Raw genomic sequence first — 23,446 nt, forward strand, 5'->3', positions numbered from 1 at the left:
GAGGATTCAAGTTCCTGGACGCCAGAATACTCCGGAGCATTCATTCGTCTCGACAACAGAGACTCGGAGGATCCAACCCTCTCAACTCCGGAGTGCTCAGAAGCACTCATGGCCGAGCTCATGGAATCTTTCTCTCTCAGTCGTGTGTACCTGAAATGCTGCTGCAAGGCCTTGGTGCCCAGGGGTGGATGCCAACAAGGGCGCGAGGTGTGGTGTTGTGGTAGCAAGGCACCAAGGCACGCAAACCGTCGACGAAAGACTCGCTTATTTTACCGAATTGGTAAGTAGCGCCTGGCCATCTGACGACGGACTTGCAACGTCTTCTTGTCACCAACCTAGTTCCATCAACTAACGAAGAGCGACTGGAAATTTCTTCATCGACTATCAACAGCTCGAATTTCACATGCTTGGAAACAGTCATGACCTGGCCCGTCTCGCAGCTTGAATTTGTCATGTGTGCCATGCCAATGTCGGACGGTCGGCTTTTGTCCTATCTGCAAAGTGGATTTCCACGAAAGATCCGTCGACGACATTCTGGCTGTTGGGTCTTTTTCAATGGAGCCAACTGGAGCTGGGATCGACAGGTGAGCGGGTGGAAGTTTGGTTTTTGATGAAGATATCGTCATGAATCAAGCGCGTTTTTTGGGTCTGTCTCACTGTTTAAACTTCACGGCACAACATATCGTACATCATAGGACAGCGCTCTCGAACATATCTTCATCTTTCTCTCCCTCTGGCTGTCTGCTCTGTTGATCAAAAACGCTCTCCCTGTGCTTGCTCTATCTGGACTGTCACTCCTCTCCGTCTCGGGATTCCGCAACCGCAAAGATGCCACCACGAAGCCAAAATGTCGAGAGTGGAACCCTCCACTTGGACCAATTCCCAATGAGCGGTTTTCAACTTCGGGGAAACACGGATTTGATCATACACTGTCAATCCAAAACATTCCATGCCCACAAAATCATTTTAAATACGAAATCAGGATTCTTCAACAAAGCTTGCGATCCAGACTCCTTGAGCGTTAGTCTACCAGCCTCGCTGTTTAATACATAAGCAAGGCTAACATGAAGGAAGTGATAAAGTGTAGAGTGAGAACTAAAGCTCTATTTATTCAAACTAACCGTTAACTATGTATACTCTCCTGATCTAGATAAGTAAGTGCTAACTCTATAAGCTAGTCTATGCTTATCTATAATCCCCTAACTATGTGTAATAGATATTTGAGTCCTGTTACTATTGAGATATAAGGGGCTATCATGACTAGGAGAGAGACGGCGAGCTGCTTGGCACTGTTACACCAAACTTCTAACAGGAAGCAGGCCAAGTTGGGCATCGTCAATCTCGACAAAGATCATCCGCTCCTAGTCAAAGCTATGCTTGAGATCTGCTACACTGACCGATTCGATGAAAACATGTCTCCTTTAGATGCTGAGGGGAATTGGTCAGTCCCTGAAGAGGAATTACAGCTATGCCTCGAGCTGTATGCCATGGCGCATAGATATCAGATCGAATTGCTGGAAAATGCAACTTTGGGAAAAGTTCGCGATTTACTGGGCAGCTTCTATCTAGCTGAATCCTCACAGTCTGCATGTATCACTCCTTTGGAAGCGGGAAGGGTCACACGCAGAGCACTCAAGTGAAGTCACCACGCGGGTGCACGGATGCGAAGCCTGATTCTTTTCGCAGTAATCAAACATTCTGATCAGCTGGTGAAGCATGAAGAGTTCAGGAAGGGAATTGACCAAATTCCGAAATTTTGGAAGATTTTGGCTTGCTCCGGGGCAGACTTAAAAACAAAACCGAGAGCAATGTCCCTTCTGTTCCAAGTGGAACAAACCATACAAATCTGACTAGGAACGCAAGGTTAAGCCCTTTTCACATACTTATTGTTTGCCCTGTGAAAGGATGTGTGATTTCGACCTCTGGTTCGGCCAAGTTGGTGCGTATGCGGACAGCTAGGAGTATGCTTCAAGCGACGAAGAAAGTCCAACTCCCATGACTCCCAGCACAGAATGTTCAGCCGTCTGACGGTGATGAAAAACTGTTTCTCGACCCTGATAAATTGGATTTTCGCCGTCATCCGTCTCTTTCTATCATTTTTGGCGTCGCTGGTGGCGTTGAGCTTGGCTACTGAGTGGTCGCAGTCTAGAGTTAGAGAAAGTTCAAATTTGAGTGGTTCAGTAGTAGAGCAACTGTTGCACCTCCCCTGAAACCTGTCTCCCAACACGCCGCTCAAATACCACCCCCTTTTCCCCCACTTGTAGACCTCCAGCAAGCCATCCCACGCCCTAACTCCCCCTCCCTTGCTCCTACTTCTCAACCAATCAACAACCAAAACCGCAAAAGAAGAGAATCAAATAGCTTTGAAGTCTCCGCAAGTCACAATCACCGTCACTGAATAGCAATCACCCGATTCAGAATGCTCCAAGAAAGCAAGCCATGCTGTATTCGTGATTCAGCTCGCCGGCTGGCCTCGACAGCTGCTAATACAAGTTCGAAGAAAGAAGGAAGGAAGGAAGGATAAAAGCAGCAAGACGCCTATTAATACCCCTTTCTGCCGCTGACTTCGATTCTCATGTCGCGCCATGCCCATGCTAACCAACCAATGCGCCCCGTTGACTTCCGTGGTCGCTTTGAAATCTCCATCAACAGCCAGAGACCAGCACGTGAACACCTGAAAATCCCAGCCACTCAACTGCCAACATTCAACCCCCGAACTCCCGACGAAGCACGATCTCACTGCTTCGACTTGCCGCTGAATGCGCGGCGCGTGGCGTCTTTGAGTGAGGAGAACATCCCGTCCTTGATCGATGCGCGAGATGGTTGGTAAGCCAGAGTCCTCGAGGGCATCTCCTGCGTGTTGACGCTGCTTTGAGAGGCCTGTGCAGACGGCAGAGGACGAGGGCCAAAGAGGCTCGACCTGGTAGCCGCGGAGCCGTTGGTTCTGCGCTTTTTGATAGTGTGCAGCGGGCGGGGGACGAGGTTAAGCGTGTCCTCCGACGGACTGAAGTTGTCCTCCAGCCACGGCGACATGGAAAGGCCGGAGGGCGTCGCAGATTCAGGCGAGTCGGGGAGGAAGGAGGAGCTCAGGCGTTGGACGGCGGGCCTGGCGCTCAGGAAATCTGGGGACAGCATGGGCGAGGGCTCGTCGTCTGAGCCGAGCATCTCCATGATCTCGACGTATAGACGTGGCGAGGAGAGTGGGGAGCCGCCTGGGCTGCGGGATCGCAGACGCGCCATCTGAGGGGCCCCGGGGATGGCGATGCCCTCGCGTCTGGGCTCTACGGTGGTTGAATCGTCATGGGCGTTGGCAGCACACTTTCCATTGACGTCGCTCAGGATTGAGGCATCAGAAATGACGCTGTCGTGGCGCTGGGGCTCTTCCTCGAGGAGGACAAGACGTTGCTTGTCGCCTGTATCGGAAAGCCCTCCGCGCTTCTGGCCCAAAATACGCGAAATGGCCGCATGCAATGAGCTCTTCTGACCGATCTTGCAAGGGCTGTCGATCAGATTCGGATTCGCCAACTCAGCCTCACAAACCGCGCCCAGCTTCGGAATGTGGTACTTGAGGGTCGTTAGAGCAAGACGCGTCAGGTAAGTGGAGGGGTTGGTGACGAACCTTGTAGTGATTGAGGTGGTAGAGATCAAGCAGCGTTCGGAGCTGAGGCTCCGTTCTCAAACCCTTCTTCAACGGCGGAAGCTCAATGCCGTAACAAAACGCGATCAGCGGGCGGATAAGCGTTGAGTGCTCCTCAAGCTGGAGGTAGCTTATCACAGTGTCCTTGTGCTTCGTCAGCTTCATGCTTGAGCTCAGCGGAGAGGGAATTGAAGTGAAACCTACGGCTGAGGGCCTCTGCATCGCCATCGTGTTGGCCATCCACGATGAGCGCTCCAAACTGTCATTTCGTCAGTGCCCACACTGGGGTCTTCTGACCGGGTCAACGCACACAAGACGATGAGCTTTGAGCTCAACACCATCGCTGCTGCGGATGGTGATATCCGAGCCGTCCTTCGTGTGCCAGAGGCTGTGAACTGTAAGCTGAGTCCATTGAGGCAGAGGAAGACAAGACTCACAGGGTCAAAGTGCCAACGTGGTGCTGGCGGCGAGGTGTAAGCGGCATAATGGCCAGATTCTGAGACATCATCTTCAGAGCGCAATGTGGCGAAAGACAATGTGTAGATGGGAGAGGGAATGGGAGTGGGAATGGGAGTGGTGTTGAAGAAGGGACTTGGAGGTCTCCGTGAACCCATCCTAATATACAGTTGCGCACTGACCATACGTTTACAATGGTATATAATAGGCCATGGGTCGATGTGAAGTGAAGTGAGGTCGCAGAAATCGTGGGAATGCCAAGAAAGACAAAACAGAGCACACACTGTCGAGTGTTAATCCACGCCAATTCTGCTGAAAGCCCTGCAACTCCAACCTTGTGAAGACAGAAATACTGGAAAAAACTCATCTTTCTCCCCATCCGCTGAGTTTGCCTCCCTGCGCATCATGTTCAAAGCAGAACGCTGGTGCCTCCTGTGTCTATAGCCGCTGTACATAGTCCATCCTCGCTTTTCCCGAATGAAGCTCTCGCCGTCGCTGTTTCGCCGCAAGAGCTCAAGTGATGGTCCACGAATCTGAAGACCTACCTCATTGATGGGCGCCTGGCGTTGTGATGCAGGCCGCAACTCGCGCCGGCCGCCGAAGGAGGACCAGCACGAACCTGATGAGCAGAACAAGGGATTCCGAAAGACCTTAGAGAGGAGCGCCCAAATAAGACAACCCCATCTGCAACCGCCGGCTTGACACGGTTTGAGTAACGCAAAGGGAAGCGAGCAAAAAGCACTCGTCCAGACAGGAGCAATCAAAAACACGACTGACAAAGGAAAACGGAAGAGAGAGACGACTGCGAGAGAAGGAGAAAGAAAAGATCTTTGTACACATACAATGATGTCCGCGAAGGACACAATGCTTTTGCACACGGCTCTTCACTGAGGCCGGATGCTTACAACAACTCAACTACGACAGAATCGCCAGACAACTGTTTCCCGACGAGGACACCCACTTGCCTTCAGTTGTCTGCAGTCAATACAACAGCACGTCAGAAGCAGCAAGAGGTCAACGTACCTTCATCCACAAACATCCCACACATCCCACGCCCCCAGCACCCCATCCCTCCACCCTCCACACCCGTCATCACTCGCCTCGCCTCGCGCGAAACAACCCAGCACATCGAACCCTGCAGACAGTCGCAGAGCCTCGGTCAGACACACGCACGCACGCACGCACGTGGAAGAAGCTAACGGCACCTAAGCACCAACTAGCCACCCACATACCTCAGCTAGTAGTCAGCAGCTAGTCAGGCACCGTCAAAACGTCGGCCAGCGACCGACCGACGCACAGGATCGAGGGAGCGAGACGCCTGCGATACATGCTGCGTTTCTGGTGCGTTGCTCGCGTCGCGTCGCGTCGCGTCGCGTTGCGCTGGCGGATCGTCGAGCGCAGAGGCGACGTGTGCCTGACGAGGAAGGCTGGCGAGAACGAAGGAGTGTTGGACATGAGAAGCCGAGGCGGCATTGATGTGGGCGAAGGTACGGTGAGGTGGCTACATGTAGGTAGTTAACGCGGCGGCGGTCAGGCGTGGAGGGGAACCACGGCGTTGGATCGGACGGTCGACGACCAACTGCACTACACCCCAGATAAGAATGTTGTCCCTCACGGCACTAGACGCTGGACGAAAAAGACGGTCAATTATCACAAGCCAAGAAGAATGGAAAGGGTCCAGCGATCATTGGAGATGAATCCATTAAATTTTTGTGGCTTTTCGTTTCTCATCCCGTCTCGTCGTCGTTTCAACATTTGTTGTGGTTGTAGTCTCCGTCTCTAAGCGTTACGTGGCGAAATAAAGAAAGAAAAAGATTCCTGCCCCATACCGTCTTGGAGTGTAAGAGCCAGAGACGTTCCAGAGAATTCGTGTTGAAATGAACCCCCCCAAACGCCGACGCTCATACATGGCGACCATCTCTCTATTAGCCTGCAATGATCTGCAGCTCTTGCTTCATTGCAGCTCGAGAGTCTATGTTGAATACTTGAACAGTGTGCGTGCTCAATCGTGTGCAATTCCTTTTTTGGGTATCCCTGACGCCAAAGAGTTTGTTGAAAGAAGGTCAAATCCCGACTGAACGACGTTGAGTCAACAGCGGGCTTCTAGTGAATGGAAAATTAGAACTTGAGCTGCTTGGGCTGCTCCCAGGGGAAGCTCTGGTCACTGAAGTGACCGTTCTGGGCGGTCCTGCGGTAGATGGGGTTCGTGAGGTTGAGCTCGCGAACAATGACACCAGGCCTCATGTCGAAGTTGTTGCGGATAATCTCAACAAGCTCGTCAGAAGACTTGTCGGAAGTGCCGTAGGTCTCGACGAAGACCGAGAGGGGCTCGGCAACACCAATGGCGTACGAGAGTTGGACCAGAGCACGGCGGGCAAGGCCGGCCTTGATCAGGGACTTGGCAATCCAACGGGCCAGGTAGGCGGCCGAACGGTCGACCTTGGAGTAGTCCTTGCCGGAGAAGGCACCACCACCGTGGGCACCCCAGCCACCGTAGGTGTCGACGATGATCTTGCGGCCGGTAAGACCGGCGTCACCCTGAGGACCACCAATGATGAAGAGGCCAGAGGGTTGGATCTGCGCATGTTAGACAAGGTGTGCGGTTTTGCGAAGTGGGCGACTTACGTGGTAGACGGTCTTGTCGTCAAGCAGGTTGGCGGGAATGACCTTCTTGATGATCTTCTCCTTGATCTCCTTGCGGAGCAGCTCAGTGGTAATGTCCTCGGAGTGCTGAGCGGAAACGACAACAGTGTCGACGCGCTTGGGGACGACAGCGCCGCCATCGTGAGCGTACTCAATGGTCACCTGAGTCTTGGTGTCGGGGCGCAACCACGGAAGAGTGCCGTTGTTGCGGGCCTCCTTCATGGCGGCGTTGAGCTTGTGGGCAAGCTGGATGGTCATGGGGAGCAGCTCGGGAGTTTCGTCAGAGGCGTAGCCGAACATGATACCCTGGTCACCAGCTCCGAGCTTCTCCAAAGCCTCCTCATAGTGGAGACCCTGGGCAATGTCGGGCGACTGCTGCTCAATAGCAACGAGGACGTTGCAGGTCTTGTAGTCGAAGCCCTTGGCCGAGTCGTCGTAGCCAATGTCCTTGATGGCATTGCGGATGATCTTTTGGTAGTCGAGGTGGGCCTTTGTGGTGATTTCACCGAAGACCATGATCATGCCAGTCTTGGTGGCCGTCTCGCAAGCGACCTTGGACAACGGGTCCTCGGCCAAGCAGGCGTCGAGAACGGCGTCCGAAACCTGGTCCCTAACAAGTATTCAGCCATCCGTCTGCAGAGCATCGCGGAGCGGAACGTGGGGGGCAGCAGCGTACGCAATCTTGTCGGGATGACCCTCGCCGACAGACTCGGAAGTGAAGAGGAAAGTGCCCTTGGGGCTGGTTCCGTTGACGGCCATTGCTGGAGTGGGGGAGGAGGGGTTGGCGGGCGAGTTGGAGGAAAGGCAGAGGATGTCAAGAAGAATGAGGACAGAAGTGGAGAGCGGGAGGGAAAAAGAGGAACGGGCGCGGGAGGCAGAATTGGAGACGGAGGGGAACAATGCTAAGAAAAAGCGTCGACCTACATAGCCGCGAAGGCCGTGGAGCACCTCATCGCCCAATTTTTAGAGCCCGCCTCACCGCCTGCCTACTCCGGCCTAACCCCAACCTTCGGCCATCGGCCATCGGCGACTTTTTGGGTTTTCCCGTCGTCTCTTCTCCGACGCGTCGCAAGGAACCAACAGTCAGATCAGCTCACCATTCCGACACGCCTCACCATGAGCAAGTTCGGCACTCTGATCATGGGCCCTGCCGGCGCCGGCAAGTCGACCTTTTGCTCCGCCCTCATCCAGCACCTGCGCACCCTCAAGCGCTCCTGCTTCTATGTCAACCTCGACCCCGCTGCCGAAGAGTTTGCCTACGAACCTGACGTCGACATTCGAGACCTCATCACCCTCGAAGATGTCATGGAGGAGATGGGCCTGGGCCCCAACGGCGGCCTCATCTACTGCCTCGAGTTTCTGCTCGAGAACCTCGACTTCTTGACCGAGCCGCTCGACGACGTGACGGAAGAATACCTCATCATCATTGACATGCCCGGCCAGATAGAGCTGTACACGCACGTCCCCATCTTGCCGACCCTCGTCAAGCACCTCACCCGCGGATCATTGAACATCAGCCTGTGCGCAGCGTACCTGCTCGAAGCAACATTTGTCGTCGACCACGCCAAGTTCTTTGCTGGAACTCTTTCAGCAATGAGCGCCATGCTCATGCTGGAAGTGCCACACATCAACATCTTGAGTAAAATGGACCTGGTCAAGGGCACCGTTGCAAAGCGCGAGCTGAAACGATACATAAACCCGGACGCGGATCTGTTGGAGGACGATGAGGCTTCGCGCAGAATGGAATTCGAGCCGTTGGAGGAGTCTAGTGACCCTGCGGCGACGAAGAATGTCATGGCGGGCACGTCATTCAACAGGTTGAACAAGGCCGTTGCACAGCTCATCGATGATTTCAGCATGGTATCATTCCTGCAGCTCAATGTCCAAGAAGAGGACAGCGTCAATGGCATTCTGAGCTACATTGATGATGCGATACAATTCCACGACGCACAAGAGCCCAGAGAGCCGGAAGACGAACTTGACGAGACCATGGCAGGCGACTGAGCTTCAAGAATCGGAATTTCATTTGGCATTGGGCGGAGTCCAGAGGTCTCAGAGACAAAAATCTGCATTGCAATGGCGTTATGGGAAACTTGATACCAAGGGCGGCCAATGATGGGACGAAGAGGTTGATCGAGCTATAGAGCAAGAAGTCATCATGTTCCGCGGCACCATCGAATTATGTGCGGTTTGTGGCAAGAAGCGTCGTGCGATCAAACCGACAAAAGTGTCAACTGCATCGCTGGCACGTATGTAGCACATGGACAGCTCAGCGAAAAGACATGACGCAAGTTAGAGGCCGGATGAGATGAAACAATGCCCGAAAGCTAAATGCCGAGTATGGGAGATGCTCGACGAATCGGGTTCGTCTCCATTGCACGCTGCCACAAGCGCAAGCCGATACGACGACCGGATTACTTGTGCCTGGGACCCTAGCGCTGCTCCCGTCAGCCCCTCAACCCCATGCTTTCACCGAAGACGGCAGCATTGCAACATCAGAGAGTCTCGTATCCCGACATGAAAGCCTCATATTTTAATTGCCGCTCTTAATGACAGGCAAACGACTCTTGTCCTCGTCACGGACCAGACTTTAACCGGGCTACATGTCAACGGACAAATACGAAAGTGTCCGACTTCAATCTTGCACGCCGCAAAGTCCCCGTGTGCGCAGAAAGCAACAGGTATCCGCTGAACATTTTCATTAAGAGCTCCTGTCACGATGCTACAAAAATAGCCGTTGGTCTTGGCAAGCTCGGCAACTTGTTGGGCTGCGAGACTAGGGGCACTACATCCTCAAGACACAGGGCTTCACTTGTGGTTGATTTCAGTTATCCTTCGTGTGCTGGCACTCCCAAAGACGATTGAGTTGCTCGGGCTCATCTCCACCGCTACCCAGCTCCCGTCGCCGTTGGACGCATATCATTAGGCTCGACTAGGAAGGACGTTTGGCCACCATTGCACTCGTTTCCTTGCTCTCCAAGGAGCCGGTGCGCGCTTGTCGAGACGTTGCATACATACCGCCATGGCGCAAGTTGGGACTCCACGCAGTTTCTGGGTGGTGCCCATTGGGAGACTGTCTAGGTATATGTGCGCACGCCCCACACAATACTCGAATATGCCGCCCGAGAAGAAGACCAGAGAGTCGACAGTCTCTTAAAGAATCGGAATAATGTTCTGGCATTTTCTCGTTATAGCTACTTTGTCCGCAGCGCTGTTTGCTTCCGATGCTCCTCGATGTAAGCACATTTTTGGTCCCCATTTGAGCAATACTGACTCGTTCACAGACGACTATAGCCAGGGCCACAGCGCCTGCGTGGGTACGCTACTAGAACTAACTCATCTGCGCAAGGCAAGACCGGAACACGGCTAACAGAGGGAATCTTCGGAATCGTCGCAGCTCCGGCACCCGACTCAGACCGAGCTGTCGTTACTCAGCCGGAAAAGCCTCTGGCAGGGTACAGCTTCTACGCCAACTCGGACTACTCGAGCAAAGTAATCCACACAGCTGTGCCGCAATTTCAACGCGAGGGCAAACATGACTTGGCTCGACAGGCAGCCCGAGTCGCTTCAGTCCCAACTTTTCTGTGGATGTAGGTTTCGAGAGCGTGGCAGTGACGTTCAGATAGGCTTACACGGGCGTGCAGGTCCTCCCGAGACTCAATCCACAAGCTTAGACCGTTTGCGGAAGAAGCTCAGCACCTGGTGCGTAGTGGCGCAAAGCTTCTACTACCGCTCGTCATTTACAATTTGCCGGACCGCGACTGCGGTGCCAAGGCATCGTCGGGCGAGCTGAGGATAGCGGACAATGGGGTCGATCTGTACAAGACGAGCTTCGTTGATCCCATCGCAGCGACAATCAAGCAGTTTCCAGAGCTCAAGTTTGTGCTAGTCATTGGCACGTCAACCCCCTGAGGATCTGTCTGGAGCTTGCGCTGATGGCTTTGCAGAGCCGGATAGTCTGGGTAATCTTGTTTCCAACATCAACAAGACTAAGTGCAGGAACGCATTGGAGGCACACAAGGAGTCTGTATCATACGCCCTTCGGACTTTTGATTTCCCAAATGTCTACACGTACGTGGACGGCGGGAATTCGGGCTGGTGGGGTTTCACAATGAACATGGGCCCTGCTGCGGAGCTCGTGGGAGAAGTGTGGAGACGTGCGGGCAGACCTCGATCATTCAGGGGTCTAGCAACCAACACCGCCAACTACAACGCGTGGAGCGTGACCCAGTGTGCAAACTATACTCAAGGAAGCCGAAACTGCGACGAGAAGCGCTACATCAACGCCATTGCGCCTCTTCTCCGGCAAGAAGGCACGCCGGCGCACTTCATCACCGACATGGGTAAGGCTCGGTCAACATCTCTCAGCAGGCCGTCAAAAGCTGATGGTCCACAGGCCGCAGCGGCGTGCAACCTACAGGACAGTGGGCGTGGGGCGACTGGTGCAATGCGCTGAACACGGGTTTTGGGCTGCGTCCTAGCACCCACACCGACGACCCGCTGCTCGATGCATGGGTATGGATTAAACCCGGCGGCGAGTCTGACGGCACCTCATCCGTAATGGCAGAGCGCTTTGATCCAAAGTGCGGACAGGCGGACGCGAAGCAGCCGGCTCCCGAAGCGGGACAATGGTTCCAGGAGTACTTTGAGCAGCTGTTGAGAAACGCGAACCCACCATTTTGAGGAATAGCGCTGGCCACAAAGTCGTAGCGCGTCGTCTCTTGCGTCAAGCAAGACCATTTTGATGCATCGGTAGTCGGGTTATTATTTGCTATTGAGTAAATCGCTGCAAATACCTGTCTGTTCTGGAGGATTCACGAGGTGGAGGTCGAAATTGAGATCGCACAGGGGCTTCTTTGGCTAGTCCATGCACGACTTTCGAGTAAGCTTAGTGCTCAAACTTCAATGCTTCGCCATCCTTGATCGTGTTAAGCAATTGCTCTTCTGAGCGTGTCTCCTTTCCTCAAGCGGAGCGTGAAGGCCACCACATTCGCATCAACGCGCACAGTGGGCGAAGCACGAGTCAAGAAGCTCGCGGCAGACAAGGAGAGGTGTTGAGGGTCGGAAGAGCAAAATCTCGGACGAGAAACTGAACTCAGCTCCGCCCAGCAGCAGCAACAGAAACGGGAACAGAAACAGAAACAGAAACAGAAACAAGCAGCAAGCGCCACAGCCTCTATCCGGCAACCCAAGGTTCCGCCGGCGAGACGTGACGGATTCCGATTGATGCTCGGAAGCTTAGCGAGTAGATTGGTCGCAGATCAATGCAGCGGCTGGCCAGGGGGAATTAGGTTAAGTCGCCGCGATGGTCCCTCTCGTGGCTGCGCATCACTCGGGAGATTGACTGGCGACGACGGCGGGGATGCCTGTTGGCGGGGCGGCTGTCGAGATGGTAGGGGCTGCTGTTCCCTGCGACGCATCAATCGAGACGAGAGCCTCTCACCCCGGACAGAACCCCTTACCCCTGAAGCGGCTCTGGTGGCAGGGATGGCGAAAGGGGTCTATTTGCTTGGCGGCTCGTCTGTCGGGTCCCGGTGGACAGGTCACCACTGACCTCTGCTCTTCCACCTACAGTACAGTGCCACCTACCGCTCCCCACAGCTGTCCCTGACTAGTCCCTCGTCCGCCGGCTGCTTGGGTGCTCGTACCGCCGCAGGGACGAATGCGGGCGGTGCGCGCCTTGCTTCACGCATGGCAACAACTGTGCAGAACGCCCTCTGAACCTCTGACATCAGGCCCGAGTACGCACAGCAGTATGCCTGCTCGCCAACGCTATAACTTACTATTCCTGTCATGTCTTATCCCGTTGTTACGCAATCCATTCTTTCCCTTCTCAGCCTGAAGTCTTGTCCTCTCTTGTCGACTTTTTCATTTCTCTCTATTTTGTTTTCTTCCCTCTTGCTCCGCCACGTGTGGCTCACTCGTCCAACGACCTCGATGCTGTGCACCAATATAGCCGCAACGAGGCTAGTCGTGGGATGATGGGTTCCCTGGGGCAGATCAGCCCTCTTCGTCTTGTTTCTGCTGCTGCACCTCGCATCGTCCTTCTTTTTCGCAACCCCGTCCATTGCAAACCCTTTTGCTGGGCTGCTAGTGCGACAGGTACCCGCTGCCGCTAGCTAGCAACGAGCAGGGACGTACGTCGATCTGGCTACATTGCCTGCTCGCCTACTGTGGGCATGTTGCAACAACTGTAGCTGGCTGGCTGGCAGGTCAGGTTGCACGCAAGAGTTTCCTAACCGCACCATCATCCCTCCCTCCACGTCACCGATGATTGGTTCGCCGAGGTCGTCTTCTGGTGCCATGCAGACAGACAGACAGACAGACAGACAGACAGACGAACCTACCCTTTCCTAGCTCTTCATCCATCCATCCCTGCCTCGTCTACACACCTGTACAAACGCTGCTTCGCACAATGTGGCTTCAGTACGCAAATTTGTCGTCAAGCACAAATTCCCATGCCCTTAGCACACCTGCAGCGTCGTATAGTCGATCTCCATTCCGATCGTATAGCACCCGCATGGCTGTGCAGGCTCGCACCGAGCCCTCCCTACACTTCCTCGAGCCCAGCCCAGCCCAGCCCAGCACAGCACAGCACCACAGTAGCAGTAGCAGCAACATAGTACCAGGAGAACAAAAGGCCCAGGGCCCCTACCTCCCCCATGCTCCCCGGCGAGGTACCGTACAGAGATAGATAGAGTGCACGCTCGACTCGCGTCGACTTCTCACAAGGGGACCCCATCAGTCACTGATACTTTTTTTTTTTTTTTGGAGGGGTTCCTGCTGCTTTGCAGTGATGACGGTGGACCCCTGGTGTTCCTTGACTAGGTAAGGGGCTTGGGCACTATGCCATGCCTGCCTGGTCTGTCTGGTTTGGATGGACAGCGTGTTTGCGATCGCGTAGGGGATGCGCTTCTTCCTTTGAATGAAGTGCTTATTTTACATTGTACCTGGCTAGGCCAGCATGGCGGTGGCGGGGGTGTTTGAAAAGGTAGGGTCTTCAGTGAAGGCCGTTGCCGTTCGTTGATGATAGGTATATATAGCGGTGCGCTCGACGTCCTGGCGAAAGAATCGTACACCGCTCTTCTTGACTCTCTTCTCCTAAATTCGCTAGTTAATTCGCTCGTTGAGACTGCTGTTCTCATCACATACACTCGTTCAAGATGTACAATAAGGCTCTTCTCCTTGCCCTTGCTGGCAACGCTCTCGGTATACTGAAGCTGCTTTATTTGGTTGAGAAGAATTGGACTAATGGATGAGCAGGGAACCTCCTCTGGGATGGCAGCTTCAACGACATCAGTTCGTCCAAAGACCTTGACAAATGTGCGGCCACTCCCTGCTACTTTGCTTGACTTTTCGTCATCGTCGTGTCACTACCTTCATGGGTGGAGAACTTCATCTTTTGATGAGAGGTCCACCTTCACTGCGTACTTTACGCTTTTGCCTCTGCCTCACATCCCCCGCTCGCGAAACCCCCCCTAACACAACGCAGGCGACCAAAGCTGCGGCAGCGCTCAGTCAGGCAGCTCCGGGTCCGTCTCCGCCTCAGCCCAAGTCAACATCAAGGTCGACGTGTCCTACAAATGGTACATCAAGGGATCCGAAACGACGGACAAATACGTCGAGCTGTCAGACAAATACAAGAACGAAGCCGACACGACATGCAAGCAAGGGGCCAAACTCACCGTGGACTCGACGTCCAAATTCGAGAACAAGGAGGCGCTGCGCACGGAGCTAGTCGCGCAGCAGAAGCCGCAGGAGAAGAAGCCGTCGCTGAACAAGGGCAAGGTGGCGCACCACTTCAGCTTCAAGCACGGCAAGGAAAACGCGCCCGACACCTCCCTCGAGCACCAGCTCTGCTACTTCGACTCCGGCCTCACCGAGATGAAGTACGGCTGCGGCAGCGGCGAACAGGCCGACTGCTCGTCCGGCAACAAGATGAAGTGGCACGTCGAGGGCGAGAGCAAGTGGGAGGAGGAGCTCAAGGAGGAGGAGTGGCACAATTGCGTCTACGAGATCGACTACGACAAGAAGGAGGTTAGCCTGTGGCATTCGAAGGAGGGTGAGGAGATGCGTCAGGTGTCCGGCCCCCACAAGTGCAACAAGTGTGAGAGCAATGGCAAGGATTGGCATGTGGGTGTTGCTGTGCAGCCGCGTCAGGGCAAGACGCTCGAGCAGGGTAAGAAGGAGGAGTGGTATGTGTCTGGCTGCTATGTGGAGGAGGGTGGCGAATTTACCAAGAAGCCGGTCAGCAATCTTTCGCAGTAGATTAGTCTCATCTCTACGCGTCTCTGTCTGACGGTGCCCTTCTTTGGGCTGGTTTTCCTTCTCCATCCGGATGGTTGACAATGACACCTGAAAAATGAGGGGTTTACGTGTCCCTTCCTGTTCTGCACAGCTATATCACAGATCAATTTGTCACAGATCAATTTGTAACATAATTTTCCATACAATGTCATCTAACTCTGCACATCAAATACTGCGCTCACTCAACCGGAGGTGTTGTTTTTATGTGGTACAAGAATCGATCATCCAACGTCTGTCGTGAAAAACGAAATAAAACTTTCGGGGGTAATTGTTTCGTACCGTGCCTACCGGCCTGTTTCCTGATGTTTGTCTTTTTCCGTCAACACTGGCACGCGACGCCTACCAGTCCCAGTTTGGCTAGAAAACGCCGTTGCCACCACGAGTTGTCCAAAGTGTTGCATATACAATCATGAAGATTAAGAATGAAAATTCGTAGTAGGCCGTCCAAATAGCAAAAGAGGTATCACAAGTGACAAGGAAAATTCCGCGCCCAACTCCGTGTGATATGCTTCTCCGCTCACCTCACCCCGAACTCTGGCTTCCTCGCCATGTTCACCACTGGCGGCGGACCATCGGTGTCAGGGTACGGCAAGGGTACGCCGACTGGCCTGCTTGGAGGCCTTGCCGAAGGTGGACTCATCGGCCTGGACTTGGCGTCTGGATACGGTAGAGGGGTTTTTGGTGGAAGTGGTGGAGGCGACGACGCCGGTCTCGACTCTTCGGTGCTAAGCCTTGGTGAAGGAACAAAGGAGCCAGTGGAGCTTCGATACGGCATGTAGGTACGGTCCGTGGAGGTCTGGGGGCGATCGGTGTTGAGAGGTGCGGGATAATCATCAATGGTTTCAGCGATGATTTTGTCGTTGTCGTCAAAGGCGACGGATGGTCGATGTGTCGACGGTTGTGGCGAGATTGGAGAAAGATAGTCGTGGTTCTGGGGAGGCGTTGACTGCCTGTGGCCATTGGTGGTAGGCAAAACTACATCCTCGGCGGGGAGCTCAACGGCAATGGGGTTAGAGGGTGGCGTGTAGGTGTCGGTGGTCGACGGGAACGGGTTCCATCGTGCGAGATCTTCGTCAAGACGGCCGCCGTTTTGTTGCGCGCGCTCCCAGCGCAGCTTGGCCCGATGGATCCTTCCGAGTTTCGCGGAGGCGTCCATGTTGATACCCTTGATGTCTTCTCTGCCAAGATAGCGGCGCGTGTTGGTGCTGATCTCAGCCAGGCGGCTCCACTCGTTCATGCCAAACTCTCCCACGCCAACCTCGACGTTCAACCGATAGTAGTTTTCCGAGTTGACCCCTCTCTTGGCCAAATGATCCTTGAGCATGTACTGATGTGTGTCCTCACAACCCTCAATCTTGGCAATGAGACGTCTTCTGGCTTCAGCAAAATCTCCCATACCAGTGCTGACAAAGCCCTCCCACCACAAATGCTGTTGCGCGCCGGTACCAGGAGGCCGTTTGCCAGTGCCGATGCTGACAAACACTCCTACTTCTCTTCCCGGCCACTCGTTACACACGGCCTCATCGAGTATGACTGGAGAAGGGTTGTATTTTCCGGTGCCTTCGTCAATAAAAACAGACTGTCCGATTTGGATGGGCTTGAATGCAAGGCCGGTTGCTGATGTTGCGCGTCCGGCCTGCCAAATTGTACATTCGAATTCGGGAGCAGGTTCAGAGCGTGAGTCATAGGAGCGGAGGAGAACTGGAGCGCCGCCTCTGGGCGTGCCCTTGAACATGGCAGTAACGGCACCGTAGGGTGGTTAGCGATACCCCTCAGATTGTAACAGAGTGCTTACGTCTTTGTGCGATTCTCCCTGTTGTCATACAGCAGCGCATTGGGGTTCCCCCAGCGAACGGATGCGTAGTGGCCGCGCATGTTGATGGGAGTCATTCCAATCTGACTGTAGCGACTGGCGGTGCTCATGCTACGAGCGGGCTTTCCGTGAACACTTCCAACCGATGATTTTGGAGTATGCGGGGTGGCGAGGTCCAGCGATGATGCGCCAGGCACGTCATTACCCTCTTCTTCGTTCATGGTGTGTTCGCGCACGCATTCGCGAATGGCTTCCTCGAGCTTCGAGGCCTTGAAGAGCGTCGATCTGTATGGTATGCCGGCGATGGTCTTGTCGGTCTCAAAGACTCTCTTGGTCATGCGAACGTATACATCCTTGCAGGTCTCGAGATCCAACCTCAGGCGGCCCAGCATAATGGCAATTAGGCCGCCAGTGCCGGTGCCAGCAATCAGGTCGAAGTGGTCGCAGGGCTTTGGGATTTCATGGCGTTTCGGAGCGCGGCCGTAGATCTCGACGTAGGTTCTGTGCATGAGCTCTTGGAGCAGGACCAGCATGGAGTAACCTCTGACACCCCCACCATCTACAAGCTGTTAGTATTTTGCGCGCACGACAGAGACAGGGTCTGGGGTACCGAGAGAGAGGATGCGCAGCGGCGGGCCCTTGGTCGTGTCCTTCCGGCGCAGGCCGGTGGACACTGTGACGTCTGGCATGACGGAAGGTTGGGGCGGCAAAGGCGGGGAGGTAACTTTGCGGGTAGGCGTGGGTAGTCTCGAGGTTCGAGGTTCGAGGGCGCGAGAGCGCGATGGAGAGATTTGTGGGTGTCGCCAGCGATGTAGAGAGAGAAGGAGAGTACAAGCAGGAAGGAGTAGGCAAGGAAAAGAACATGGATGGGGCGAAGCGGCGGCAGCGGCAGCGGCAGCACCAAGACCAGCCCAGCCCAGCCCAGGCTGAGAGACCGGAGGTTGACCTCACGTGGGTGGGGATTGGTGACGTCCATGTCCCTCCCTCCTTTCTCGCGGCCGCAGCCGAGGCCGAGGCCGAGAGATGCCGGTTCGAGCGGAGGACGGGCGGGAGGGAGGTGGGAGTCAAGCCTCAACTCGTTGCTCAGCCACACTCGCTCGCTCGCTCGCTGTATCCAGTCTTCACTGATCAACCTCCGGCCCCGTTCCCCATCTTGCGTCCAAATCCCCATCCTTCGTTTTCCTGCGTCCCCGCCTGGCGTCCGTGTGCGTGCGGTTCCTGATGTGTTGATCTCTGCCGACGCCCCGACGCCGCCCGCCACCCTCGGTCGTCGTGACCGTCCACAGCGCCTCTTACAGCCATCATCCCGCACTGCTCGCGCCCTCGGAACCAATCTGTCTTGCTGCGACCAATCCAACCCCACTTGTTACACATTTTTTTCTGCCTTCGACAGCTTTTTAGCCTGGATTTTGGATACCCGCCGCCCGACACGCTCGCACGCAACATGCTTGTCGATACATGTTGGACCGGTCCGAATCAGGTCGTGGAATCCAGTCGTCAAGACATGCCCATCTCGAATGACCCCGCAGTCGATTTAAAAATGTAGCTCCCTCCTCGCATCCTTCTTCCCACATCAGCCGTACAGCCTCAGTCGAGCCCCAATTGCCAGTGTCTCTGCCGTCTGCCCACCAATCGAATCGCGCCATGAAGATAAGCCAAGTAAGCTGAGAGCAGCGTCCCAATCCCGCCAAGGGTCCCGTCCCGTTGCACCCAGTTGACAGCTCCCGAGATATACCAATATCCCATCAAGGCGCTGCGCCCCTCGTCCACACCCAGCGCGACCATCACCACCCAGGGCTTCAAATATGACCGCCGCTACATGCTGCTCCACGTCCAACCGGATGGATCTTTCAAGAACGTGCACGTGGCCCACTACCCCGAAGCAACCCTTTTCACCACCTCCATGACGGAGCCTGCGGGAGATGATGACCGCGGAACCATTACCATCACCTACAACCCGCCGCAAGGAAACTTGAATGGCAAGCCAGATGCACCCGCGACGCTAACCATTCCTCTCGTACCCGACATGACGGGGCTCAAGCAGCTGGAAATCCTCATGCACCGGAGTCCAACGCGCGCCTACGACATGGGCCCCGAGTACGCCACCTGGTTCTCCAAGTATTTTGGTTTCCAAGTCGTATTGGCATATCTGGGACCGTACGGCCGCGAGGTGCTCATGTCGGTGGGGCCAGATCGCCCAGTCCAGAAGAGAGACGAGCAGGGAAACAGCGCCACACCCGCCGCCGACAGCAGCACATCTTGGCTGTCGAACATCACGAGCAGCCTGCCCTCAATCCCTCTGTTTGGATGGCTAGGCGGCTATCTGAGGAGTGCCTGGGCCGGAGGAGCAACCCGCGTCGAGCCCGGCTCCAAGGCGCAGCACCTAGATGCGGCGGACCCAGAGCTCACCTTTGCCGACTGCGCACCGTACCTGGTCGTGTCGGAGACGTCGCTGGACGAGCTGTCGTCGCGCATCCCCGGCGACTACCAGGTCGACGTGACCAAATTCCGGCCCAACATCATCATCGAGGGCTGCGCGCTGCCGTGGGATGAGGACTTTTGGGGCGAGCTGTCCTTCGGGACGGACTCGTCGCCCAGCAGCATGACGCTCGTGCACAACTGCGCGCGCTGCCCCAGCATCAACATCGACTACAAGACGGGCGCGCCGGGCAAGGGCAACGACGGCCTCGTGCTCAAGGCCATGCAGAAGGACCGCCGCGTCGACAAGGGCGCCAAGTGGAACCCCGTCTTTGGCCGCTACGGCTTCACGCCCAAGGCCGACACCGGCAAGCGCGTCCGCGTCGGCGGCGACGTCCACGTCGTGCGTCGCATCGAGGAGAGGACGCGGTTTGGTGAGTTCCCCCTACCTTGCCTAGCGTGGCGCTGATCTTGCTCGCGAAGCGCGGCTGGCTGACCCACACTTGCAATGTAGACTGGCCGGGCATCTACGGCAACTAAACCCCCATCTTTTCCCTTTCTCTAGCGCAAGCCTTTGCCAGCTTGCGAAAATGTAAGTCGAGCGTACGTGCGTATGTGGATGATAATTTTCAACATCCGTCCAGTCGAGTCGAGTTGTCTGCGTGTCTCTCTGTACTTTGCACCTTCTCCCCGCTCCATCTTTCTTTCTTTCTTTCTTTCTTTGCGCCCTTCTCATCACTCTCCACTCCAGCTTTAGCACCGACGACATGCCGGTTTTCGACACGGAAGGTGCCGCGGCCAATGCGCGCCATTCCCCTATTAATCCACCTCGTCCAGTCAAAAAGAGCAACAGGGGAAAAAAAAAAAAAAACAAAGGGGAGCAGAATCGTAATGCCCGCTCGCCCGCCCGCAACCTGTAGTAGGTAGCTTCTCTCGTTCGCTATATAGTATGTATCTGATCCTTCACCGTGCTACGTACTGTATGTACACCATGTATACTAGGTATGTACAGGTACTCACCGCACCGCACTGCCTGCCTGCCTGTCTTCCCTTCTATCCTCCTCTCTGTCTTCCCACTTACACACATGCATCTACTCCATTCCTCAGGTGGTACCGTACACATGCATCCATGCATCCATGCATCCATGCATCCATGCATCCATGCATCCATGCATGCCCTCCCTCCCTACCTACCTACCTACCTACCTATCTACCTACCTACCTACCTACCTATCTACCTTACCTTACTATCCCGTACCGCATCGTAGCGTCATGATAGCTTTGTATGTAAAAAGCACATAGGTGAGTAAAGAAAAGATCATGCGTACCTACGCGATTCCCGTTTGCCGAGGCAGGAAGCTTAATAGAAGTATCAGCAGGTGACGTGCAGCAGGCAGGTACCTACCTAGCTGTGATTATGTAAGTGTCGGTCGTTCCTCCGCGTTCAGTCACCTACCTTACGCACCTGCCTACATGCATGTACCCTGCTTGGTTCAGATACTCTACTACCGTGCGGTGCGGTGGTAGACACCTATTCATGCATGACGAGATGGACGTTTAAGTAAGTGAAATAGTGGTTAAGTAAGTAAGTAGGCCGTCTACTCCGTCCATCCATCTGTCCGTCCGTGCGTGCGTGCTACTGTGATGATCGTGACTGCATGCATGCATGTACTTATGCCTGTTACAAGTGAATTTCTGACCGAAGAACTCCGCTGCCGTCGCCGGGTATCGCCTATGCCTTCCTGTATGCCAAAACACCGGCTGTGGGGAAGAGAAAGTGAGAGGAAGGAAACGAAAGGAAAGGAAAAAAAGGGGGATAAGGGAAAAAGAGAAAAAGGGTAAGAGACTCGTCTGCCTACGCCAATGTGTGTGTGTATGTATGTATGTATGTATGTGTGTGTGTGTGTGTGTGCATCGACGCCGTAAAACGTACAGTAGAGTAGAGGTACATCAACGAGTCGAAAAAGAAGAAGAAGCGAGTCCAAGCATGTGCGGCATGGCCCTCAAAAGCGCAGGATGACTCGCAACAGCAGTCGCCGGAGCATCCGTGTGCGACGCCGATAGGACGGACGGGGGGCTCCTGGAGGTGTCGGTCGTGCTGTTTGTGGTGTGCGAGCCAGCCACGGTCGCCTGTCTGGTGGTGTGCGCACATGACCACCTACCTGCCCTACCTGCCCTTTTGCAAATGGTCCGGTCTTGTTCCAGACCGGATCGAGGGAGCCAGCCAGGTAGGTCGTTAGGTAGCTAACGGTCGGCGCGCACGTGTGCTAGCGCGCTGTTTGGGCGCCCGCTTCGCTTGCTTTTTTTTCACCCAAGGGGTGGTAGGTGGTGAGAGATCCGTGGATGTTGTTTGCAGTGAGTCAGGCGGTTTATAAGGAGCAAATTGACCATTCCGTCGTTGACAGAGACGCGCAGTCGAGCAAGGCCCGAGAGAGGGAGAGAACGAGCAACGCTACTCGTGCTGAGGGGGGCGCGCAGCATGCGCCGCGTCATCGTGAGAAGCGGTACTGGGCGAGCACTGCGACGATTCGAGCGAGCCGTTGACCGACGACGCAGGCGTCGTCTCGGGCGACACGATGTACAGGTCCGGAAACTGGTTGAAGAGCAGGCGCTTAAACCAGACGCTGCGCGGCAGGCAAATGCTGGCGAGGCCGCTCTTGCTATTGGGAAAGTAGGAGAAGTCGCTCTTTTCCGTGTCGGTCCACAGGTCCTCGCGCTTGACTTCAACGCGCGAGTCGCCGCGCGGGATGGGCTTGCGCGTCAGGCGCAGGTTTGGGTCTGGAATAAAAGAAGAGGCTGATGAGCGATTTGCAAGTGGAGATGGATGGTCATCTTGGCCGTGCCCGCGGAGGCGCACCTTTGTCAAGCGTCTTGGACAGCTCTTCTTGCGACGACACTTCTAGTGAACCTCTGTATTTGTAAACGAGGATGCTGGATGAGTCTTTTTCGTCCAGACCATAGCGCTCGCTGCTCCGGGTCGAGGCGGTGGAGTTGGTGTTCCAGGTTCTAGACATGACTGCAAATAAATGGAGAAGAAGAAGAAGTAGTGGTTTGGCGGAGAGGTGGTCAGGGCGCGACAGTCAGGACCGGTCGTGGCTTTTGGGAGGCAGACAGGCAGGCAGGCAGGCAGGCAGACAGGTAGCAGGCGCAGTGGGTTTTAATTGTAATAGCGGTGACAGGTGATGTGGTTGTAGGAGCGGTTGGGAGAAAAGGGTGAGGATGTTGCGTGATGGCGGTAACCAGGAACCGGGGAAGGCGAGCGGACTGTGGCTCAGACAGCCGGCGCCACTTTCTGGGCGAGACAAGTAGGTGCAATGACGTTGGGCGCAAACAACAACAAAACACTCCGATCGCCTGCACTGAGGTGGCCCTGCTGACTTGCTTTTGGCGCTGTGATGTCTGCCCGTGCCGACGACGCCCCAAAGCATCACGAGGCGCTTCCCCACGGCCCTCCATCTCGCCATCAAGAGGGTTGCGGAGAACGCGTCGCGGTGCCATCATCATGTCGCCACGATGGAGGATGGCTGCACTACCTACCTTACGGCTTACTGAGCGACTGGGACCGGAAGACCATGCTGCACCTCAATATGGCTGTCAAACCCCGGCTCTGGGAACTGGCCGACGTCCCGGTGCTCCTTCGCTGCGACCTTTTGAGCACTGGCCTCGTTCGCCTTTGAAATACCTACCTAGAGCCTCGTCAACGGCCTGTCTGTCCAACGCGAGGTGGTGCAGAGACGGACACCATGTTCTTCAGCAATGCCATCGTCAGCCGAGCACGCGGGCAGCCCGGCGTGATCACGCTCGGGCGATGGTTGTAGCGGCCGTCTTCTCAGCGTTTGTCGCTGATATAGCGCGAATATGCAGCGGGCCGTGGGTGTCATGGTAGCGCTAAGGCAGGCACTTGATCCAAGAAAAGCAGATCCACCGCATCCGCAGCCACACCCGCGCGTCTTGTCGCGCATGATATGATGGGGCCCATCGCAGGCCCCTTGACGCGCTGCCTTGCCTTATTATGTCTGATTTCCCCGTCCTTTCCATCTTGCGGTGACTGCTTCATGCGTAAATAATTTCATGTCGACGCCTTTCCGCTCCCTTCCAACACCAGCCCGCCTTTCACCAAGACTCGACCCGACGACCGCAGATCCCATTCCATTCACAAATCGCGTGCCCTC

At 55.2% G+C, this 23,446-nt stretch overlaps 10 protein-coding genes across 10 annotated transcripts; 6 read left to right on the plus strand and 4 right to left on the minus strand.

The window, feature by feature from the left end:
* Window positions 1-1,256: 1,256 nt before the first annotated feature.
* Window positions 1,257-1,640, plus strand: IWZ02DRAFT_437520 (uncharacterized protein; the record flags this gene model as incomplete). The annotated part of the gene is made up of 1 exon (XM_066766634.1): window positions 1,257-1,640. One exon carries the CDS (start codon window positions 1,257-1,259, stop codon window positions 1,638-1,640), a length of 384 nt encoding a protein of 127 aa, XP_066618043.1.
* A 782-nt stretch (window positions 1,641-2,422) lies between these two features.
* On the minus strand, window positions 2,423-4,142 carry IWZ02DRAFT_503176 (uncharacterized protein; the record flags this gene model as incomplete). The annotated part of the gene is made up of 5 exons (XM_066770325.1): window positions 2,423-3,564; window positions 3,620-3,781; window positions 3,842-3,896; window positions 3,948-4,025; window positions 4,075-4,142. 5 exons carry the CDS (start codon window positions 4,140-4,142, stop codon window positions 2,737-2,739), a joined length of 1,191 nt encoding a protein of 396 aa, XP_066618044.1. The 3' UTR covers window positions 2,423-2,736.
* Window positions 4,143-5,777: 1,635 nt separating this feature from the next.
* Window positions 5,778-7,655, minus strand: IWZ02DRAFT_465038 (S-adenosylmethionine synthetase). The gene is made up of 3 exons (XM_066768437.1): window positions 7,413-7,655; window positions 6,719-7,346; window positions 5,778-6,670 (listed from the first exon to the last, which is right to left on the minus strand). Exons 1-3 carry the CDS (start codon window positions 7,493-7,495, stop codon window positions 6,212-6,214), a joined length of 1,170 nt encoding a protein of 389 aa, XP_066618045.1. The 5' UTR covers window positions 7,496-7,655; the 3' UTR covers window positions 5,778-6,211.
* Window positions 7,656-7,753: 98 nt separating this feature from the next.
* IWZ02DRAFT_148817 (GPN-loop GTPase) lies at window positions 7,754-8,892 on the plus strand. Its single transcript, XM_066761889.1, has one exon. It carries the CDS (start codon window positions 7,853-7,855, stop codon window positions 8,738-8,740), a length of 888 nt encoding a protein of 295 aa, XP_066618046.1. The 5' UTR covers window positions 7,754-7,852; the 3' UTR covers window positions 8,741-8,892.
* Window positions 8,893-9,905: 1,013 nt separating this feature from the next.
* On the plus strand, window positions 9,906-11,419 carry IWZ02DRAFT_437524 (1, 4-beta cellobiohydrolase; the record flags this gene model as incomplete). Its single annotated transcript, XM_066766635.1, has 6 exons — window positions 9,906-9,972; window positions 10,021-10,053; window positions 10,110-10,326; window positions 10,381-10,635; window positions 10,694-11,079; window positions 11,133-11,419. 6 exons carry the CDS (start codon window positions 9,906-9,908, stop codon window positions 11,417-11,419), a joined length of 1,245 nt encoding a protein of 414 aa, XP_066618047.1.
* A 2,480-nt stretch (window positions 11,420-13,899) lies between these two features.
* Window positions 13,900-15,004, plus strand: IWZ02DRAFT_503181 (uncharacterized protein; the record flags this gene model as incomplete). The annotated part of the gene is made up of 3 exons (XM_066770326.1): window positions 13,900-13,945; window positions 14,000-14,059; window positions 14,229-15,004. 3 exons carry the CDS (start codon window positions 13,900-13,902, stop codon window positions 15,002-15,004), a joined length of 882 nt encoding a protein of 293 aa, XP_066618048.1.
* A 99-nt stretch (window positions 15,005-15,103) lies between these two features.
* Window positions 15,104-17,861, minus strand: IWZ02DRAFT_477843 (patatin-like phospholipase-domain-containing protein). Its single transcript, XM_066769055.1, has 3 exons — window positions 17,467-17,861; window positions 16,839-17,415; window positions 15,104-16,791 (listed from the first exon to the last, which is right to left on the minus strand). The coding sequence occupies exons 1-3, from the start codon at window positions 17,543-17,545 to the stop codon at window positions 15,561-15,563; spliced, it is 1,887 nt and encodes a 628-aa protein (XP_066618049.1). The 5' UTR covers window positions 17,546-17,861; the 3' UTR covers window positions 15,104-15,560.
* A 540-nt stretch (window positions 17,862-18,401) lies between these two features.
* Window positions 18,402-20,019, plus strand: IWZ02DRAFT_148893 (MOSC domain protein). Its single transcript, XM_066761891.1, has 3 exons — window positions 18,402-18,515; window positions 18,586-19,708; window positions 19,789-20,019. The coding sequence occupies exons 1-3, from the start codon at window positions 18,501-18,503 to the stop codon at window positions 19,812-19,814; spliced, it is 1,164 nt and encodes a 387-aa protein (XP_066618050.1). The 5' UTR covers window positions 18,402-18,500; the 3' UTR covers window positions 19,815-20,019.
* A 1,557-nt stretch (window positions 20,020-21,576) lies between these two features.
* On the minus strand, window positions 21,577-22,395 carry IWZ02DRAFT_148906 (uncharacterized protein). Its single transcript, XM_066761892.1, has 2 exons — window positions 22,132-22,395; window positions 21,577-22,052 (listed from the first exon to the last, which is right to left on the minus strand). Exons 1-2 carry the CDS (start codon window positions 22,286-22,288, stop codon window positions 21,727-21,729), a joined length of 483 nt encoding a protein of 160 aa, XP_066618051.1. The 5' UTR covers window positions 22,289-22,395; the 3' UTR covers window positions 21,577-21,726.
* Window positions 22,290-23,233, plus strand: IWZ02DRAFT_148865 (uncharacterized protein). Its single transcript, XM_066761890.1, has one exon. The coding sequence runs from the start codon at window positions 22,504-22,506 to the stop codon at window positions 23,158-23,160; it is 657 nt and encodes a 218-aa protein (XP_066618052.1). The 5' UTR covers window positions 22,290-22,503; the 3' UTR covers window positions 23,161-23,233.
* The last annotated feature ends 213 nt before the right edge of the window (window positions 23,234-23,446 follow it).

Source organism: Phyllosticta citriasiana (assembly GCF_038021145.1).
Source record: "Phyllosticta citriasiana strain CBS 120426 chromosome Unknown IWZ02scaffold_20, whole genome shotgun sequence".
Lineage (NCBI taxonomy): Eukaryota > Fungi > Ascomycota > Dothideomycetes > Botryosphaeriales > Phyllostictaceae > Phyllosticta > Phyllosticta citriasiana.

Coding starts and splice junctions, on each gene's coding strand:
- IWZ02DRAFT_465038 (XM_066768437.1), bottom strand. CDS start 7,495: ATGGCCGTCAACGGAACCAGCCCCAAGGGCACTTTCCTCTTCACTTCC. Junction 7,347..7,412: donor GGTCATCCCGACAAGATTGC/GTACGCTGCTGC, acceptor AATACTTGTTAG/GGACCAGGTTTCGGACGCCG. Junction 6,671..6,718: donor ACGACAAGACCGTCTACCAC/GTAAGTCGCCCA, acceptor TAACATGCGCAG/ATCCAACCCTCTGGCCTCTT.
- IWZ02DRAFT_477843 (XM_066769055.1), bottom strand. CDS start 17,545: ATGCCAGACGTCACAGTGTCCACCGGCCTGCGCCGGAAGGACACGACC. Junction 17,416..17,466: donor GCTGCGCATCCTCTCTCTCG/GTACCCCAGACC, acceptor AACAGCTTGTAG/ATGGTGGGGGTGTCAGAGGT. Junction 16,792..16,838: donor AGGGAGAATCGCACAAAGAC/GTAAGCACTCTG, acceptor ACCACCCTACGG/TGCCGTTACTGCCATGTTCA.
- IWZ02DRAFT_148893 (XM_066761891.1), top strand. Junction 19,709..19,788: donor CGAGGAGAGGACGCGGTTTG/GTGAGTTCCCCC, acceptor CTTGCAATGTAG/ACTGGCCGGGCATCTACGGC.
- IWZ02DRAFT_148817 (XM_066761889.1), top strand. CDS start 7,853: ATGAGCAAGTTCGGCACTCTGATCATGGGCCCTGCCGGCGCCGGCAAG.
- IWZ02DRAFT_148906 (XM_066761892.1), bottom strand. CDS start 22,288: ATGTCTAGAACCTGGAACACCAACTCCACCGCCTCGACCCGGAGCAGC. Junction 22,053..22,131: donor GTCCAAGACGCTTGACAAAG/GTGCGCCTCCGC, acceptor CTTTTATTCCAG/ACCCAAACCTGCGCCTGACG.
- IWZ02DRAFT_148865 (XM_066761890.1), top strand. CDS start 22,504: ATGGCGGTAACCAGGAACCGGGGAAGGCGAGCGGACTGTGGCTCAGAC.